This window comes from Pseudorasbora parva, chromosome 6 (genome assembly GCF_024679245.1).
Source record: "Pseudorasbora parva isolate DD20220531a chromosome 6, ASM2467924v1, whole genome shotgun sequence".
Lineage (NCBI taxonomy): Eukaryota > Metazoa > Chordata > Actinopteri > Cypriniformes > Gobionidae > Pseudorasbora > Pseudorasbora parva.
In genome coordinates this window covers 20,629,271-20,648,018 of record NC_090177.1, presented here as the reverse complement: position 1 = coordinate 20,648,018, position 18,748 = coordinate 20,629,271, and the positions used below count along the sequence as shown (strand labels likewise).

Here is an 18,748-nt window from a genome sequence, read left to right as displayed (position 1 = left end):
GTTTATTGCATTTTTTTTCTAAACTAAATTTAAATTGAAAACTGAATTTAACAAGTCAGTCATGTTTGTGACCTCTAATGAGAGGCTTGAGATAATCTAGCAGAAACTATTCGGACATATGTAGCGGACCTTGTAGTCCTGACAGATCCATCCACTCTGTGGCTCATTCACACACTCAAAGCCCAGTAGTGGATCATATCTGCAGAATCAGAGTAGATGCCTGTCAATCATTACAACATTACATATAACATTTTTATATATACTATATATATCTAAACCTTACACTTGAAAGTTGCTTCCAGGCAGTACAGGGGTCCCACTAATGGTTGTGACCTCAATGGCGATGGGCTGAGCGCAGACCTGTAGTGGGTATGTTGTCGGGGTTAACGACAGCGTCTCATAGTCTCCCAGTCCTCCAGGATTATCTCGGTTAAACCAGGGTGTCCTACATTCTAACAGGGGATGACTAGTTGAGTGGATGTCATTCATTCATTACCAACAAAAGGTCATTTCATTGACTTCTATTTTAAAAACGAACAACAAAAACAGCTCGGCTGCAGTTCTTGTGTATAAATGTCACTTACTTGAACACCATTCCTCTGGGCAGGTGAAACGCACCTTATAATCAGCACAAACCCCTGCTCCTTGGTTTGCATTTATACAAGAAAACCCAGTTGTTGGATTATATCTTCAGAAAATATAGAAAATAACTTTAGAACATAATAAAACAATTTTTTTTCATTTCAGATCCTTTGATAGACTCACACTTGAAAGACATTTCCGGTTTGAGATGCTGGCTGGCCAGAGATGGTCTGAGCCTCTATTCCGAGTGGATTCGGACAAATGTGCCCAGGATACAAACTGAGAAGGCCACTCAAGAGTTCAGAATCACCTCCATTTGTATTAGGATTGTCAGAATCAAACCACCTGGTTACACATTCTGAAAAAATACCATACAGATGTAAACCAAATGGGGATAAATGAACTAAATGAAAATAGAAAAAGACAGCAACTTTACAATATATACAAATCAACTTTAAATAACACAGTGAAGCTGAATAAATGAGAATTAAGTTTCATACTTGTGCCGCAAAAACTCGTTGGACATGTGAAGCGAACCCTGTAGTCTTGACAGGCCCCATTCACACACACAAATCCCTGTAATGGGTCATATCTGTAGAAAGATAAAACATAATATAAGCCATATATCAACCATTTTACCAAATCATTATTTAAAGCATCATATATTTTATTTTATTGTAGAAATTTTATATAGAGGATATAATGCTGTTCACCATACACTTGAAAGTTGCTTCCAGGCAGTACAGGGGTCCCACTAGTGGTTGTGACCTCAATGGCGATGGGCTGAGCGCAGACCTGTAGTGGGTATGTTACCAGGGTTAACGGCAGCGTCTCATAGTCTCCCAGTCCTCCAGGTTCATCTCGGTCAAACCAGGGTGTCCTACATTCTAACAGAGGATGACCAGTTGAGTGGATGCCATTCATTCATGACCAATAAAAGGTCATTTCATTGACCTCAATAGCAAAAAATTACACTTTATTTTAGTGATTTGATAAATTTTGTTTCCCTTGTACAACTTAATTTAATGGAAGGTGAAGACGTTGAGACAACTTAATAATAGCTAATTGTCACTTTAGTAAAAACTTTAGTGAAAATATTTAACTTTGATTTCCATGATCATCTGCAGTTTTTGTGTGTAAATGTCACTTACTTGAACACCATTCCTCTGGGCAGGTGAAGCGCACCTTGTAATCAGCACAAACCCCTCCTCCTTGGTTTGCGTTGACACAAGAAAATCCAGTTGTTGGATTATATCTTCAGAACATACACAAAAGAGCTTTAGAACAGGGTTGGCAACATATGGCAAGTATGCCAGGAGGTGTAATTGCAAGAGGCGTATGCGTTTCATTAAGATAAAGTACCTCCCACCTGCATACAGATCTTTATTTTGAGGCAATCCTTCTCATAGTTAAACATAGTAAATACTAATAAAGTGTGAGAATTAAACCGCTCAAGTCAATAAAAGCATCCACCCTGACAAACCATTAGCACGGCCACTGCGCATCACGTGCACGGAAGTTACTGACTGATAGCTTACAGCTTGTTCCGCTGTAAATAGTTGAAGGCGCGATATATAATTTTTGCTTATTCAAGTCAAAGGTACAGCTTGATGATGCCTTGATTTCGTGGAATCCCGGGAGTTGTTGTCTTCACCTCTTCTGCCATTGGAGCGATTGCTAAGATAAGCGCAACACACTGCTCAAGAACAGTGGAGTTTTATTATGTCACAAATGACCATTTCTACTTTGAGTCATGTGTATGTGAAGTAACGCAATGCTGCTTTATCATATTACATACATTTGAGTGTGTTGATAGTTATGTTATGATGCTACTCTGTGACTTTGAGACACTTGTTGCACACTGCAGTAAGATCGATATTAGGCATGGGAAAACATGGTACTCGTGGTAAAACAAGAAAACAAGATTTAAACAATAAGACTGTTTTGAGCTATATAATAATGATTCATTTCTGAATCATCAGTTACCTGTCTAATAAAACACACAATATATTAAAGTGTCTTTGGTGTTTCCATCGAAGGTATTCCAAAAAATCTTACATACATGCTATAAATTTCAACCAAATATATAGAGTCTGAAAGAGAGGGCAATTTTTTGACATTCCAGATGAAACTGGACAACATGTATCTGGTTATTGAAATCACATATGTAAATTGTATTCCTCCCAATATGGTAAAAAATAATAAAAAATAAACGTGAGCATTATAACCTTACAGCACTACAACACACAGGTATGGCCCGATGCAGAGCAGAAGCTGAGTATCTCTTCGGCAAGCCGACAAGAAAACTACCCCAAATGAAACTGAAAGTTCAGCGTCACATCCTGAAGCTCAACACAAGAGTCAGCTTCGTTATTTAAAAGTAAAAGGACTAAATTATCTTACGAAAGTTCACGCTGCTTTCTCTCAAATTTAAAACAAATTTTAAGAAAAATGTCTTCAGAAATATTTAATGTTCTGTACTATTTCTATGTTAGTCAATAAGAATATTTAAAATACTGTATGTTTATGTGTTATACATGACGTGGGTTGAAATATTTAAGGGTTGTGGCACAGTGATTAACTCAGAACCATAAAAATGGCACTTAATGACAAAAAGGTTCCCCCTGCTTTAGAACATAATAAAAAGAAAATATTTACACAAAGGTTCATTTAAGATCCTTTGATAGACTCACACTTGAAAGACGTTTCCGGTTTGAGATGCTGGCTGGCCAGAGATGGTCTGAGCCTCTATTCCGAGTGGATTCGGACAAATGTACCCAGGATACAAACTGAGAAGGCCACTCAAGAGTTCAGAATCACCTCCATTTGTATTAGGATTGTCAGAATCAAACCACCTGGTTACACATTCTGATGAATACAGTACAGAAAGAATAGTTATGCCAAAAAAATACATGTTATGTTTGTGTGTGTTGGATTTTTACAAAAGGGAGATTTATAAGATGCAATAAAATCAAGAATATCTGATTTTGTAACTGACAAAAGTAGAAAAAAAGATTTCCAACGCTTTCACTGATGAACTTAACTGTATTGTGTAAATATAAACGGATTCTGATTGCTGCTGCACACTCAAAAAGTTGGAACAGAGGCTAAATAAAAGTGAAAAGCTTATAGAATATCCATGTTAAACTCTTGAAGCAAAGATGGGTCATGGCTCATCACTTCACTCTCATTTCATGAGTGAATTATCAAACAACCAAAAAAAAAAAAAATTCAGATTTATCAACTCAAGATATTGCAAAGATTTTAGCTCTTTCACCATCTACATACATAATATTGTGAAATGATTGCGATTCAGAAAACTCCCAGGGCAAGGCAGGAGACCTCTGTTGAATGGGTGTGACCTTTGAACCCTCATGAGAAACTGTCATGCTGTGTTGAATATAGTCACATACTTTGGAAACCGTTGTCACTTAACCTTAATGCAGTCTGCCACTGCATCAAGAAATGCCATTTGAATCTCTGTTACACAAGGAGAAAGCTATGCATCTGTTCAATGCTGAGTTATCTGGGCCCGAGCTCATCTCAGATGGTATAAAACACAGTGGAAATGTGTGCAGGGGGAGAGAAAAACGGACATTCACAGTCCTAAAGACGAAAGGGACAATTCAGACTTTCATCAGCCTTTTTTATTGTAAACAAGCCTCTGTCCTAACTTTTATGGAGTGTCTTGCAGCCATCTTTACTTTTTTTCTCTTTTTTATTATTATTATTTACAAAATATAATTAAGTTGTTCAGTAAAAACATTAGAAATGTTTTCTTTGTACTTTTGTCAGTTTCATAAAGTTAAAAGAGAATTAACAAATCATAAATTTTAGTTCTTTTTTTAATTCCCCAATTTTCCTGGATTTGGTATAAACATACAGTGTTAAAGTATATTAAATTAAGATACATACTTGGACCACAAAAACTCTTTGGACATGTGAAACGGACCCTGTAGTCCTGACACCCTCCATTCTGTTGTGCATTCACACAAGCAAAACCCTGTGATGGATCATATCTGCAAAAACAGAACAAAATATCTTCATAAAATGTAGTTTAATTAACGTTAGATATGGTGAAGATCAGCGATATTTGATGGCGGAGAGACTATTGGAATAACGTTAACGTTACCCAGATATGATATGCACAGTTGAAGACAAAACACTTGCAAATAATTAACGTTAGCATGCACTTATATTACAATAAAATAAAATAAAAACACGAATTACGACCAACATTACGGTAGCCATTATTGCATTATTAAGCCATCACAGAGCAGATTAACGTTACGATACTCTTTGTCTTTCTGAGTGAGCGAAGGTAAAAGAAGACTTACCGAACTGAATACTTTACCTTTTCAACTTCTATAGCATAGTATTAAAACTTATATGCCGCACATGAAATTAAAAGCACACCGATGTTGTATATAATATGTTTATTTTATGTTTAACTTACCACACAACAGCAGCTTTGAGCTTGCGAATATTTGGTTGCTTGGTAACAGACCTGACAGTTGATTATCGAACTCGATGGAGAGCGTTAGGATTTCCCAGAGTCATAGAAAAAGCTTTTCACAAAAAAAAAAAAAAAAACTCTGGGATTTCCTAACTAGACATAAGATAAGATTGTAAGATACGAAGTTAAGATTTGCTTCACTGTAATACGAATTTGTAGAAAATCCTAAATTAGTTTATCAAATCTTAAATTAGGGCCTAAATAGGTACTTTCTGTAATACGCCGCTCTAAAAACACCAAGGACTAGACTTATAGAGGACTGTGCATTAAATATTAAATACATAAAAGTAATGCAACATATTTGGTGTGATGATAAGTACATTACATCTAGATTTCACATTAATAATAGGCATACATCATTATTTGACTAATCTGAAAGAATTTTAGCGCAGAGAATATGACATTCTTCACACTTGAGATAGCCTACGCTTGAAAGTTGCTTCCAGGCAGTACAGGGGTCCCACTAGTGGTTGTGACCTCAATGGCGATGGGCTGAGCGCAGACCTGTAGTGGGTATGTTACCAGGGTTAACGGCAGCGTCTCATAGTCTCCCAGTCCTCCAGGTTCATCTCGGTCAAACCAGGGTGTCCTACATTCTAACAGAGGATGACCAGTTGAGTGGATGCCATTCATTCATGACCAATAAAAGGTCATTTCATTGACTTCTATTGTAAAAAAAAAAAAAAAAAAACACTTCACTAAATTTGAGTGCTTTGATATATTTAGTTTCACTTGTACAACTTAATTTAATGGAAGGTGAAGTTAAAGGTAAAGGTTAAATTGAGAAAACGTAATAATAAGATAATAGTCTCCTTAGTAACTTTAGTGAAATTATTTCACTTTGATTTCCATAATCAGCTGCAGTTTTTGTGTGTAAATGTCACTTACTTGAACACCATTCCTCTGGGCAGGTGAAGCGCACCTTGTAATCAGCACAAACCCCATCTCCTTGGTTAGAGTTTACACAAGAAAGCCCAGTTGTAGGATTGTATCTTCAGAAAAAACAGAATAATCTTTACATACTGTACAGGTTTATGTAAGGTCATTGTTTCTTGAATTAAACCTCACACTTGAAAGATGTCTCCTGTTTGAGATGCTGGTTGGCCAGAGACAGTCTGAGCCTCTATGCCAATCGGATTCGGGCATATTTCTTCAGGATATATACTGAGAAGGTCAGCCAACAGCTCATAATCCCCAAGTCCATTTGGGTTATCTCTGTCAAACCACTGTGTTATACAGCCTGATAAATAACACAGAACAGACAAAAGTAGACCTGATGAGAGTCTTTCAGGATATCAATGTGCTGACATAGCACGCAAGATTTAATAAATTAAACCTACTCTGAGTAGAAAGTTTGATAATTGTACCTGTAAATAAGAGACAGATATTTTAGCTTTTTTCTCTCTTAAAGTATCAGTTTTAATTAGTTTTACCAATATCTTTATTTATAATCAAACATACTTGTAGCAAGAACCACCCAGGTTGCAAATACCTGGGAAAGAATAGTAAAATATTAGTATAATAATATAATATGATATAATATAATATCAAAAGGAATTACATACCTTGCTGCTCATTCTTCTGACTTTTCAGTATATGAATCTAATAGGAGAAATAAAACTAACTAAAGACAAAACATTACAGTGTCTGGAATTGCCAAATAATATTAATAATAATAATAATGAATAACTACTAAAAATCTAGATTTTTAAATAAGCAGAATAAATTAATTGACACCCTGTTTCTATTTAGATTTCTTCTTATTTAATAATTGAATAAAATCTAAAACAATTAAAAAAGATAACCTCACCCAATCTTACTTGATGATTGTGCTATTGAGAATATATCTTGTGATATGGCATATCATTTGATAATCACTTCATGCAGCAGTAGTTAGCATCTACACAACATTATCTGCTCTCCCTTTTTCTGCTGAAATTCTCTCTTTTTAAGCAGTTAAGGAGGTGGGTTCCTCCCAGAACATCTTGCAGCAGCATCTCTGTTGTCAGCTTTGACCTAATTTCTCACCTTTCTTCATTTATCTCCAACAATCTACCCATTTCTGCCTCACCCATCTCACATGGCGAAAGCTGTCAATTGTTTAGTGGGTCCTGAATAGAAAAAAATATATCATCTTATCCAAGACTTTATCTTTTGTTCCTCACTTTAAAAAACAGGGAATGAGAGAGTGAAATTTCATCATCTACATGCATTAGAAAGAGAGAATGCATCAATTGTAATCCTTTACAATATAATTTACCCAATAAACCTTTACCAAAACAAAAAAGCTTTATTGGATGAGAAGAAAAGAATCCAGAAAATAGAAAAACAAAATTCTCACCCTAAAATAAAGTAAAATACCAAGAGAATCAGGAGTTATTCAAATTAAAAGCACATGCCAGACATTTTAGTTCTTCACAATTTTACAGGTTTCTTGAAATGCACAATGCACATGAATATGTACATTTTGCACTCTAACTCAAAAACAACGTAGCTACACAACAAAGCACGTTTTATTATAACTAAAACATCATTATCAAGATTACATTATTAGCAATTGCCATGGGCACTTTAAAAGTCTAGCAATCTGCTATTATATATATATATATATATATATATATATATATATATATATATATATATATATATATATATATATATATATATATATATATAATGATGACTTCAGATGACTGCTTCAGATGACTGCTACAATTGTACCCCTTTTATCAAGATTTTTTTTTTCTTCAAACTTGCCTTTCAAAATCCCTCATTTATGGTAAAGCAGCCTATAAGCAGAAGGTAATCGCAGCTGTGATATTGATATACTGACTAATAGTCGGCAACATTCACCCATGAGATTTTTTACTGCCCATGAGTAAAAAAAAATGTGCCCGAGTTTCACATAATCAGCTGTTTTGTCTGCAGGAGGCACATTGTCTGCATGTGCAAAAGATATTGTTTGTCATTGGATGCAGAAAAATTGCAATTTGATCGCTCAGTTGACTCTTTTCCTGAGGGATGAGAGTTAAGCATCTGCGCTTAGTGGTTCGGGCTCTGCATCTGCTGAGGCGGCTTCGGTCGTGAATACTGCAGATAGAACTGGCGGATGAGTTTGACGGGGGAACTCTCCTTTTCAAGCTTCACCGTATAACCCGGCTCAGGAAGCACGCATGCATGGAGCCTGCTTCTGACCTGACTGAGAGCATAGGTGAAGCATCTAATTCTTAGGATTTTAACTTGAAACGGTCAAGTTTTAATGTTGAGGACACAGCAAGCTGGTGTGGATCACAGGGAAATCCAAACAGCAAGAAGAAACGCTCTGATATGTACCCAAAAGGAATAAGACTTTGCAACTCTAGTGTGTGCAAGCAGAGCTGTATATAGCCAGAATGATGAGCCTAATGCAGTTCAGGTGCGCAGTAACTACATATTGTACAAAAAAAATGTACATAGTGTCCGTGAGGTCACCCATGAATTCTGAAAAGAAGTTTTGAAACGTAAAGTAGGGTCGAGCTGGACGTAGCCATCTTGGTAGTGTGTCATCACGCGTCACTCCCGGTTACATAGGGAGGTGAGGTGATAACTAATAGACCGCAGGCTATCCACCTGTCATTCAAAGTGGCCACGCCCTAATTATCCAGAACTTTAAGGCTTTATATAATGAAAACCAATTAGTTATAAAAAAATTCACCCCCTCACAGTTGTCATGAAGGACAAAATTAGCGGAGGAAGATTAGTGAGGAAGTCCACCGCTAAATGTGAGCAGGGACGACGAAGAATGGGCAATGGATGAAGTAAGCCTGCAGGACGTTGACAAGAGGCCTTTACTTGAGCACATATAGCACAGTTCTTTACAAAGTTTGTCACATCTGATGCAAGGAAGGGCCACAATCCTTTAGCCATGGTTGATGAATCAAATGCCATGGATGAGCCATGGCTACCACACTAATTTAATAAAGTTGTTTTCTCTGACTAGTGTCAATTTTGTTAACGAACATATGACAGAAAATGTCCGTTGTCAACCTTTTTTCCATGACTAAAGGCCTACACACCGGGACGGATATAACGTGTGCTTATCGCCAGCGTTTTTCCGAGACGTTTTTTCGGCGAGTCTTGAGTGTTCACAAGTGATTCAGTAGATGCAAATTTAGTAGATGCCGCTCCCGGTACACAAGGTGGTGCTTTACACTACAGTATTTACGTGTTTGCCCAAAATATTCACACTTTTTTTTTGGTAACTGGCAAGCAGCGGTGTCACTGTGACGGGGATTAGCAGCTCATATTCTACTTTGTCTATTTCTTCACAATATCAATAGTGCTCGGCAAAACCATTTTGTGCTTGAGCGCCACCAAGATGCGTTTTCCTTTAACTTCAGCAGGCATGTGAACAAAAGCGTCAATCTCAAAGAACCCAAGGCGTATTTTTTAAATGGCCCTTTTACTCTTGCCGTTTTGCACGTTAGTGTGCACACTCACGGTGGGGCCCTTTGTTTAGTCATGAGGCGTTAAACATAGTGATAAACACGTGTGAACAGGCCGTAAGACAAGATGAGATGACAAACATCCACAATAACTGTGACTATATCATCATGCAATATCGTAGACGAAAAAAGACAAGACTAAAATATTATTTAAAAAACAAAACCTTGATCTAAAAGCATTCTTTGGTTTTGTCGAGGAAAAGAGAGGATGCAAGGTTGCGGCTGCCAGATTTCAATAATTTAAGTCAGAGCTTTGCAGTTAAAAGAATACATATTCTATCCAGTGTTTTACTTCAAATGTGCAATCTGGCAACCAAATGCATGCAAGCGCTCTCTCTCTCTCTCTCTCTCTCTCTCTCTCTCTCTCTCTCTCTCTCTTGCACACGGATGATCTGAAAACAGCAATAAACAAGCTGCATTTCAGCAATCTCCATTTGAGATTTTCTGCTTAAGGGTCATTCAGGTGGTCTGTGTTCTGTCACGACTCACGAGCCAGTTGTTTGCAAATGTGTTTACTAAATAACTGCACTTGTGTGAGCTACTGAAATGAGCCTTGCTGCGAAAAAATCTGAGTACTGCTTTTTTTTCAGTGAGCAGTGCTCAACATTATTATCCATGACCCTTCTAGATAAGGTAATAACCCATTTCATAGGGACAAATCCTGGTTGTAAATAGACATGTAAAATTGTGTCTGGAGTATTTTTTCCCTTACCTAAGCCACATAGGCTACCTTCTCAGAGAATAATTTCAAATATTGTATCAATACCTCCAATGGCACCTTTAAGTCTGGCCAAAATTAATGTTCATCTTGATTTATTCTGTATCATTCTGAATCTGAAATCATTATTTCATTATTGACCTACAAGGAATAAGAGGTATTTCCACAAATCTCTGCCAAGACAGATCATACAGACAACCCAATGAATGGAGCAAGGAGCACATCATGGATGGGCAGTCTGATTTCTGATTTCTATCACTGTTTTTAGCAAGTTGCAGCAAGTTAACTATTACTAAAATTACACTTGTTATGATCAAGCGTGTACAACCTGACAAGGTAAAAGAGTTGCTATGCCTCCTCTATAATATCAGAACTGGCTAATTTGTGTCCAGGAGCTAATGTAATCGCGAATGTTAAAGGGATACTTCACCACTTTTTCATTTTAAACTATGTTATTCCCTTAACTAAAATTAGTTTATACATATCTCTCTCATCTCGGTGCGTGCACTTAACCATTCTGACACGCGCTGACGATCTGATAAACAACCACATTTTTTAAAATAATCCCCAAAAACCACAACCCGCAATTTAAGATTTTTGAAAACGACTTGCCAAAACGAAGAAGCCCAAAGGTGCGTGTTATACGCAGACTTGGCAACTACGGTTTTGTCGGGGGGAAAGAAAAGCGCTCTTGCTTGCGCTCTTTGCCAGTACTAGCAAAGACCCAGTACAGCCAAATTCACCAAGAGTAAAGCCGTCTTCAGCAAGTACTATCTTAAGATTTTATAGAAAATACTCTATCATAACTATTGTTTGTTTGAACCTCATTCTTTGACTGTTTTGTTCAAAGAAGGGAAGATTGTATTGGGAGCACTAAGGTGTCAGGTGTAACTGCATGGCAATGGCAAATGGTTTACATAGCTCACGGGTCAGGTAGGAGGGCCCCTTAACAGATTTTGCTTAGGGCCCCAGGGAGGTCAGGATTGGCTCTGCTTGCGGTTTCCAGATTTCAGTAATTTAAATCCCCCAATCAGAACTTTTCTGTGAAAAGAACATGTATACTATCCAGTGTTTTACCTAAACATGTACAATCAGGCCAATAGGGCACAAGAACAATGTCCTGTATACAACTGTGACAATGAGAGCTTACAAGCCCATAAACATGACACAGAACAAAGCAAACTGTGATGGGTTGTGTTACATATCAGTAAAATGTCCTCTTGGGCAGTCCAGACCTTCTGCCATCAGTCTGAAGGTCTGCTATAGCGAGATTAGGTTTTCCCTAGGACCTGTGCATTCTAGCTTTAGGGAATTGTGCCATTGTGCAAAATTTTTTGACATGCATTGTCAAGGCTCTACTTCAAATGGAAACTTCTCAGGTTGCGCATACAACCTAGTTCCCTGACAAGGGGACTGATACACTGCGTCTCAATGCCATGCCTCAGGCTTGCCTGCGTTTCTCCTTCAGACAAAAGAGTATAGCTGGTAACTCAAGCATATCGTTTTTACTCACGGGAGCTCTGCGTGTGGCTTCATGGACCGCCGTCTGCCAACGAATATTGTCGTGTGTTTACACATGCTTCAGACACTGGTCACGCTGAGAGCATTCCTCAACGCATCAACACCTTTGCATAGGCAACAAGACATTATGGTAAGAGGTGTTACATTTCTAACACATGCTCTTAGCAGTAGACCAATCACAACAGACTCGTGCCAGCTGACCAATCATGGCAGACTGCACTTTTTTTCCTTCAGAAGGCTTTTTACAGTGGTGGGAAGTTCGGATCATTTTACTGACTCAGATCTTTGAATCTCATTCAGCAAAATGAACTAATCTTTTTTCAAGTCATTTAGTTAATTTCAGCAGAATCTAATTAAAATGTTACATGTTATATTTTTCAACACATTTAGTACTTAAAAATAAACTATAAGCTAATGCAATCATGGCCAAACTTTAAGAAAGAAATGATTAATTGCTGGGCTTGCCTCACCTTCCGATCCAAATCTTTCTTTCTTTATTCACTTCACATTTAATCACATCTGTTTCCTAGAAAGATTAGTACGCCTCTTCTGGTTCGAGCCGTTGGTTCTGTCATCATGTCTGATCTGGGCCGTGACAGACAGCCTCATATGTAATACATGCGTCCGTAAACAGAAAAGATCACTTCTCTCGAGTCTTCGAGTCATTCGTTCATCAAGTCCCAGCCCCATATAGGCAAGGCTATGCAGCGACCGGAAACAGTAAAGATTAGTTCATCTTTCGAATCTTCTCGTTCAAGTCTGCATAGGCTGAATGTGGAAACAGTTCATCTTTTGAGTCTTCGGGTCTGACTCGGAGTCTCGTTCTTTTGTCACATGACTGCGCCGGTTCAGTGTCTCACAACATATTCAACATTACAGTCGTAATTTTGACTGCATGTTGTAATATATCATTATAAAATCATCAGAAGATATGGGCAATACACTTTTATTATGCCTATCCATTCTGACCAAACCAATGTGTCGAGGATTCATAGGAAAATCAATTATTATACTAGCTAAAAAAAAAAGGGAACTAAACAAACAAAACTACGCACTGAGGAAGGTTGTGAATTAACTATTTCTGTATCCAACACACGGCTGTCACGTCACGTGACAAAAGAACGATACTCTATCGGGACTGAGAACTAATAATTTCTGTTTCCGGTACAGACTGCATAGCCTTGCTATGGGTCTGGGACTTAAACGAATGACTCAAACCCATGCTCAAACCCGGACTTGAAAGATGAACTAATCAATTCTGTTTCCTGTATGAACATATGGGATGTTGCGCATGCGCGGTCGACACAAAATGAACAAATCGCTCTCTGAGACAACCCGTTGTTCGAGTCATATTAAAGATTCTTCAAAATGAACTATTCATTCCCATTCAGCCGGTTCACTCGGTACAACACATGACTATGGGATATTGCGCTCTAGCGCCATCTGCTGAAGACACCTTTATTCATGGCTGAAAGGCCAATGACGCATGACAACGTGGGCGGGGTCACTTGTCCACAGCATATAAATGCTGTTGTATGCATCACCCTCTTTGTTCTTCAGCTCTTCACTGGGCTGCCTGAACACCATCACACCACATTTTCATAAGGGAAGCCCACAGTGGTGATTCTTGTCGAAATGAAGGTCTAAGAGAAAGCTTTTTAGCAACAAGTTTAGCTATGCTAACTAAAGGCTAATACGTTTTTCTCAAAACAAAATGTTCAACTTAAGCCACATTCACACGATAACCCTCAGTGGTGAATCTTATTGAAGGAAAGGCATACAAGATAAGTGTTTAGCTTGAGTTTAGTACAACTAACAAATGGCTAATAAACTTTTTCAGAAGAAATATCTGGATACCTGCCCGTCCTATGACATGTGGGTGTTTATGGTATACTCATGTATACATCACACTGTCTAGTGTGTTTGGAATTGTCCGCGCTAAGCGGCTAGGCTAGATCTCGCCAACCGCAGTGCATGCTGCACTCTACCGGCAGCTCTATTGTTCCGCTTAGCGGGGCAGTGGCCAAACAAGGCCCGCTCCTGTCTTCAGGTCCCGACCCAGAGGCGGTGATCACCGGTTTCGGAGGCCACTAAAAGTTGGGAAGATCGAGTGTAGACCGAGGAATATCGGTGTAGCTTTCACAGGGTGATTCGGTCTCGCTGGACGCAGGCGAGAAATGCTCTGACGCTATAAATATTCAAGCAGGGCAGATCGCCGTCCCCTCGAGGTGGGTGGAAGCGAAGTGATGGTCCTTGCATGGCCTGTATTGCAGAGCGGCAACAAGGTTTGTCGGCAGTGACCTGCCATGATAGAGAGAAGCTTGTTTGACTTCAGTAAAATCAGCGGTGCAAACTCTCCTGCTGATCTTTTCTAGAAGTAACCCTGCAAAATAGCGGGTTCAGTTTTAAGCATGTTGAGTATACAAAACCTCATGTGTTGATTTGTCAAAACAATCCGAATGCACTGAAGCAGCTAACCTCATATTCTGTACTAACAGAGGAGGAAAATGCAAGGTCATTCATTTTGCAGCGGTGTTCCACAGGTGATGCCTGGGAATCCTCGCTGCCCGCCTCGAAGTCAAACGGTGGCGTGCGTGCGCACTAACAACACCGTGGCTTCTTCGCACGATTCCAGTGGGGCTGCGGGTTCTCTCACGCCCCTTCTGTTTTGGCGGAGTAATCGCAACTTCGTTGGTCGAGAGGGTTTCCCCAATACTGAGGGGAAATCCGTGCTTTCCTCAGCAAAATGGCAATTTCAGTTTTTGCCACAAGGAAAGATGGAGGAAGAGGTATTTCAACGTTAATTCCTCCTCCTCCTCCTCCTCCTCCTCAAAAAAAACCCCTCTGCAGCAGTTGAGTACACACTTTAGAGTGGTTATTGTGTCAAGCTCAAAAATGCTTGCAGTTTGTCACGCGCTGTTCGCCCTGTACCTCGCATACAGAAGCGGCGTTGGCTCCACTGCGTCATCAGGGCATGAGTGTTCGCCTATTTGGACGACCTGTTCCTGGCCGCAGACAGCAGGGAACAAGCATTGTTACAAACACAAGCGCTTGTTTTCCATCTACGATCTCGTTTAAAAAAAAAAAAAAGTCTAAAAAAAAAGAACCCTTGGTCCCGTGTCAAAGGAGTTCATATATTTCGGGTTAGAGATGGATTTAGTACAGAATACAGCTATGCTGTCAGTACGAAGGGTCGAAAATGTTCACAGCTGCCTGAGTTGGTTTCAGTGGGGCATGCAAGTGTGTTTTCGTACAAGGTTGAGACTGCTGGGGCTCATGGCCTTGATGATAGCAGTCATCCAGCTTTGTTCCTCTTTATCCATGCGTTCCAGAGATGGGCGCCGAGCACTGGTCTGAATGCCGCGTGGCAGTAGAACAGACTGACAATAATCCCATTGTGTGTTCGAGTTCTGATCCCCTGGGGATCCCCGGGTCTGTTGACAGATGGGGTTCCTCTAGGGAGAGCTACATCACGTATAGGGATGATGACGGATGCGTCACTAGAGGGATGGGGAGCTCTGTGCCAGGGGAACTCTGTAAGGAGAGTGGCCGGCAGCAGGAAAGAGTGTCACATAAATTGTGTTGCAGGTGGTTCTTCTGGCACTAAAACACTTGGCTCAGCACTTAATGGGCAGACATGTGTTAGTCAGAATGGACAACACGACAGTAATGTCGTATAGAAACAGACAGGGAGGTACTCCTCTCTTCCTCTGTTGGAACGGACACGGATGCTCCTGATATGGGCCAGCGAGCATTTAACTGGATTTTCTTCTCAATAGACAGGAGCACCCCCTGGGGGTGGGTGCCCTGTTGCATGGCCCAAAACTATACTGTATATGTTTCTCTTGGGCAGCAGTGGCTCAGTGGTTCATGTAGGTTGTCTACAAACGGGAAGGTTGGCAGTTCAAGCCTTGGGTCCACCTGACCAAGTGTCGAGGTGTCCATGAGCAAAACACCTAACCCCAGCTGCTCCCGATGGGCTGGATGGCGCCTTACATGGCTGACATCACCGTTGGTGTATGAATGGTTGAATGTGAGGCAACATGTAAAGTGCTTTGGATGGCCATAGGGTCTGTTGAAGGTACTAAATGCAGTCCATTTACCATACACAGTCTTTCCAAGCTTGAAGCTGATTAAGCTCCAGTTCTAACCAAGACATACTGACAGCCTACTCTAGACAGAGTGGTTCAGGAGGGTCTGTTACTGATTGTTGTGGCCCCTCGCTGGCCAGCAAAGACAGGGTTCGCGACAAACACGAGTATCATGTCACTGCTGGACACCATGGTGTCTTCCCCTACGCAGGGACCTGCTATCCGCCGGACGCAGATTCTTTACCCTTTAACGGGAACTGTGGTCTCCAGGACCTACATGTTGGGAGAAGGAGAATCTGATTATAGCGACAAAACAGGGCGCTTGCATTTTTGAAGCGCACCATGTTATGTCAAAGTAGTGCTTGTTTGAAGTTTGGTGCAGGTGAAGATCTGTATCACCGTATCAGTGCCTGATTGAGGGGATACTGGTTTCTTCTCCGAAGGAAATCACCCCCATTCCATACTGGAAGTTTATTGGGTGATTTGGTTTTCACGAGGGCATTAATGGTGCTGCGCTTAAGCGTGCATATTTGGTTCCTTAAAAGGTTCCGGGCAAACTACATATTTCACTCCGTTTTGAGCACAGTCGAGAGCGTGAGTTTTCAAAGTATACTTTATTGGCCACATTAATGGAAAGATTCTTTTGGCCCTCCTCTCCACCTCTAGCTGGTGGTGGGTGAACGCACAATGGCGCCATTGTACTGTGACTTCCGTCGCATCATCTACGAGGATGCTGTACACTGCTGGTGGTTGAGGAGAGATCCCGGAAATAAGCGTAAAGCGCTTTGAGTGTACGATAGTACATGGGAAACGTGCTACATAATTCATGTCACTCGCATGTGTGTGCACCTCTTCTGATATTGATAATTACTTCACACAGACAGTTCATGGACTGCCGGGGAGCTCTCACATTCCACTCCATCTCGCACACATTTGAGAGTGTGAGCTTTTCAAATATATACTCTTTTGGCCATGAAGGCCCGGGTATAATTCATTTTCCACATCCAGACGTGTCTCTGGCACAACCGAATGAACACGGATGGCCGAGTTCAATACACGTGCAGTATAATATTTGTGACTCTTCTGTCACCTCTGTTTTTCTTGCACATGCGCTGTTGTATGCGCATTGTCCGTCTAAGTCTGCATGCTGACGGGATGTTTTCGGCTTGAGTACAGATACGTTCGGAATGCGTGTTTCTAAGTAAACTTTATGCAAGTCACTCATAAGCTGTGGTATGCGCACTGTAGACCCTCCTGTTGACAATAATTACGTCACGCGGATGGTACGCAGAACGCAGACATCCAAAGTATACCTGGAGCTTGGGTCTGCGTTTTTAGGCTCGTTACAAACTGTAATGGTGCCGTCATGACCTGATGGTTGGTCTGGACTCTGGAGGCTAGTTGTAAACCTCTGTTTGAGCCTTTAGAAACCTTTGAATATAAGGATGCTGCCTTGTCATTGGTACTGGTATCAGTGAAGCACGTTTGGTGATCCTCATGCACTATTGATGGCTCCCAAGCTGTGCTTGGTGGTGTTGCGCCCAAACGTGGCGTATATGCCTAAAAGGCATGTTGGTAGTACGCTCTCGTTCGAGCGGCCTGCCCTGTAAAATCTCTGACTCAGAGGAAGACAGGAGACTTGCTTTGTGCTTGTGCCATTTGTATGTTGTATGCAGGTGCATTGGGCAGCACTTGCCTGGCCAGCCTTTTTGTCATGATTTCCAACTCAGCACATGGGGAGCCGCTATCTAAGCGATGTCTTTCACATGGGATTATACAAAGCTATTTCTATAGCATGTAAGGAGTTGGTTCTGCCTGGAAGGGTGTGAACACACTACGAGGACATGGACATTTTAGGGGCTTGGTTTGAGATTTTGTGCGGATGCCAGCTAGGCATTACTGCGCACGTTTTGTCCGGTTTACCCGGCGTTAACTACAGGCCGTTTTTTCCCTGGGAAAAGGGATATGTGGCCGTGCTGGTCCCTTACGTTTAGTTGAGCGACTTCGCGGGGCGTGTATATATGTCCCATAGTCATGTGTTGTACCGAGTGAACTGACTGAATGGGAACGTTGAGTTATGCATATAACTACTGTTCCCAGAAGGAGGGAAACGAGGTACAACACCTCTGGGCCCCGCACAGTCGGAGGCCCGGTGAAGAGCTGAACTGAACAAAGGGGATGACGCATACGACCGCATTTATATGCTGTGGGCAGGTGACCCCGCCCACGTTGTCATGCGTCATTGGCCTTTCAGGCGTGAATAAAGGTGTCTTCAGCAGATGGCGCTAGAGCGCAATATCCCATAGTTATGTGTTGTACCGAGTGAACCGACTGAATGGGAACAGTAGTTATATGCATAACTCAACGTTCATGAACGACATCACGAAACTAAACAGAACATTCACACTGAAAACAGGTATAAACAGGTACTTATTTAACAATGTATAAATAAGTAAAATGTTTTTAAGTAAAAATAAGTTAAAAGTTTTATTTTATTTTATATTAAATCATGTAAATCTATTCTAGACCAAATTATGAGATTGTAAATGAGCTTATTATGGGCCTTTTAAGTTGTTTGTAGTGTGTAGGTTCCATTTAATGCAATACAACATTAGTAAGAACAGGAGAACAATGAACCTCAATTAATAAGAGATGTTTACATTAAAATGTTTTACTTATCAAGAAAATTCCTACAGTCATAGGGGTTGAACTGACATGAAAAGCAACTTTTAAGAGGCTATTGGTTCCAGCCTGTCAAACAGTAAACTCACAAAGTCATGTATACTAGGGTGGGACAATTACTCCACCTACTGAAACAGAACAGGATCCCTCTGCA

The 18,748-nt window shown here is 40.4% G+C and overlaps 1 protein-coding gene across 1 annotated transcript; it reads right to left on the bottom strand.

Moving 5' to 3' along the window:
• Positions 1-15,144, bottom strand: si:dkey-205h13.2 (mucin-5AC). Its single transcript, XM_067447453.1, has 15 exons — positions 15,076-15,144; positions 14,753-14,826; positions 13,330-13,397; positions 6,167-6,338; positions 5,987-6,090; positions 5,526-5,694; positions 4,498-4,601; positions 3,276-3,450; positions 1,734-1,837; positions 1,301-1,469; positions 1,083-1,174; positions 766-940; positions 585-688; positions 284-452; positions 1-199 (listed from the first exon to the last, which is right to left on the bottom strand). The coding sequence occupies exons 1-15, from the start codon at positions 15,142-15,144 to the stop codon at positions 97-99; spliced, it is 1,851 nt and encodes a 616-aa protein (XP_067303554.1). The 3' UTR covers positions 1-96.
• Positions 15,145-18,748: the final 3,604 nt, after the last annotated feature.

Excerpts from the sequence above, each read along its gene's own strand:
- si:dkey-205h13.2 (XM_067447453.1), bottom strand. The coding sequence starts at position 15,144 with ATGGATAAAGAGGAACAAAGCTGGATGACTGCTATCATCAAGGCCATG. Across the intron at positions 6,091-6,166 it reads ACAGGAGACATCTTTCAAGT|ATACAATCCTACAACTGGGC; the intron begins GTGAGGTTTAAT and ends TTTTTTCTGAAG. Across the intron at positions 3,451-4,497 it reads AAAGAGTTTTTGTGGTCCAA|AATGTGTAACCAGGTGGTTT; the intron begins GTATGTATCTTA and ends TGTATTCATCAG.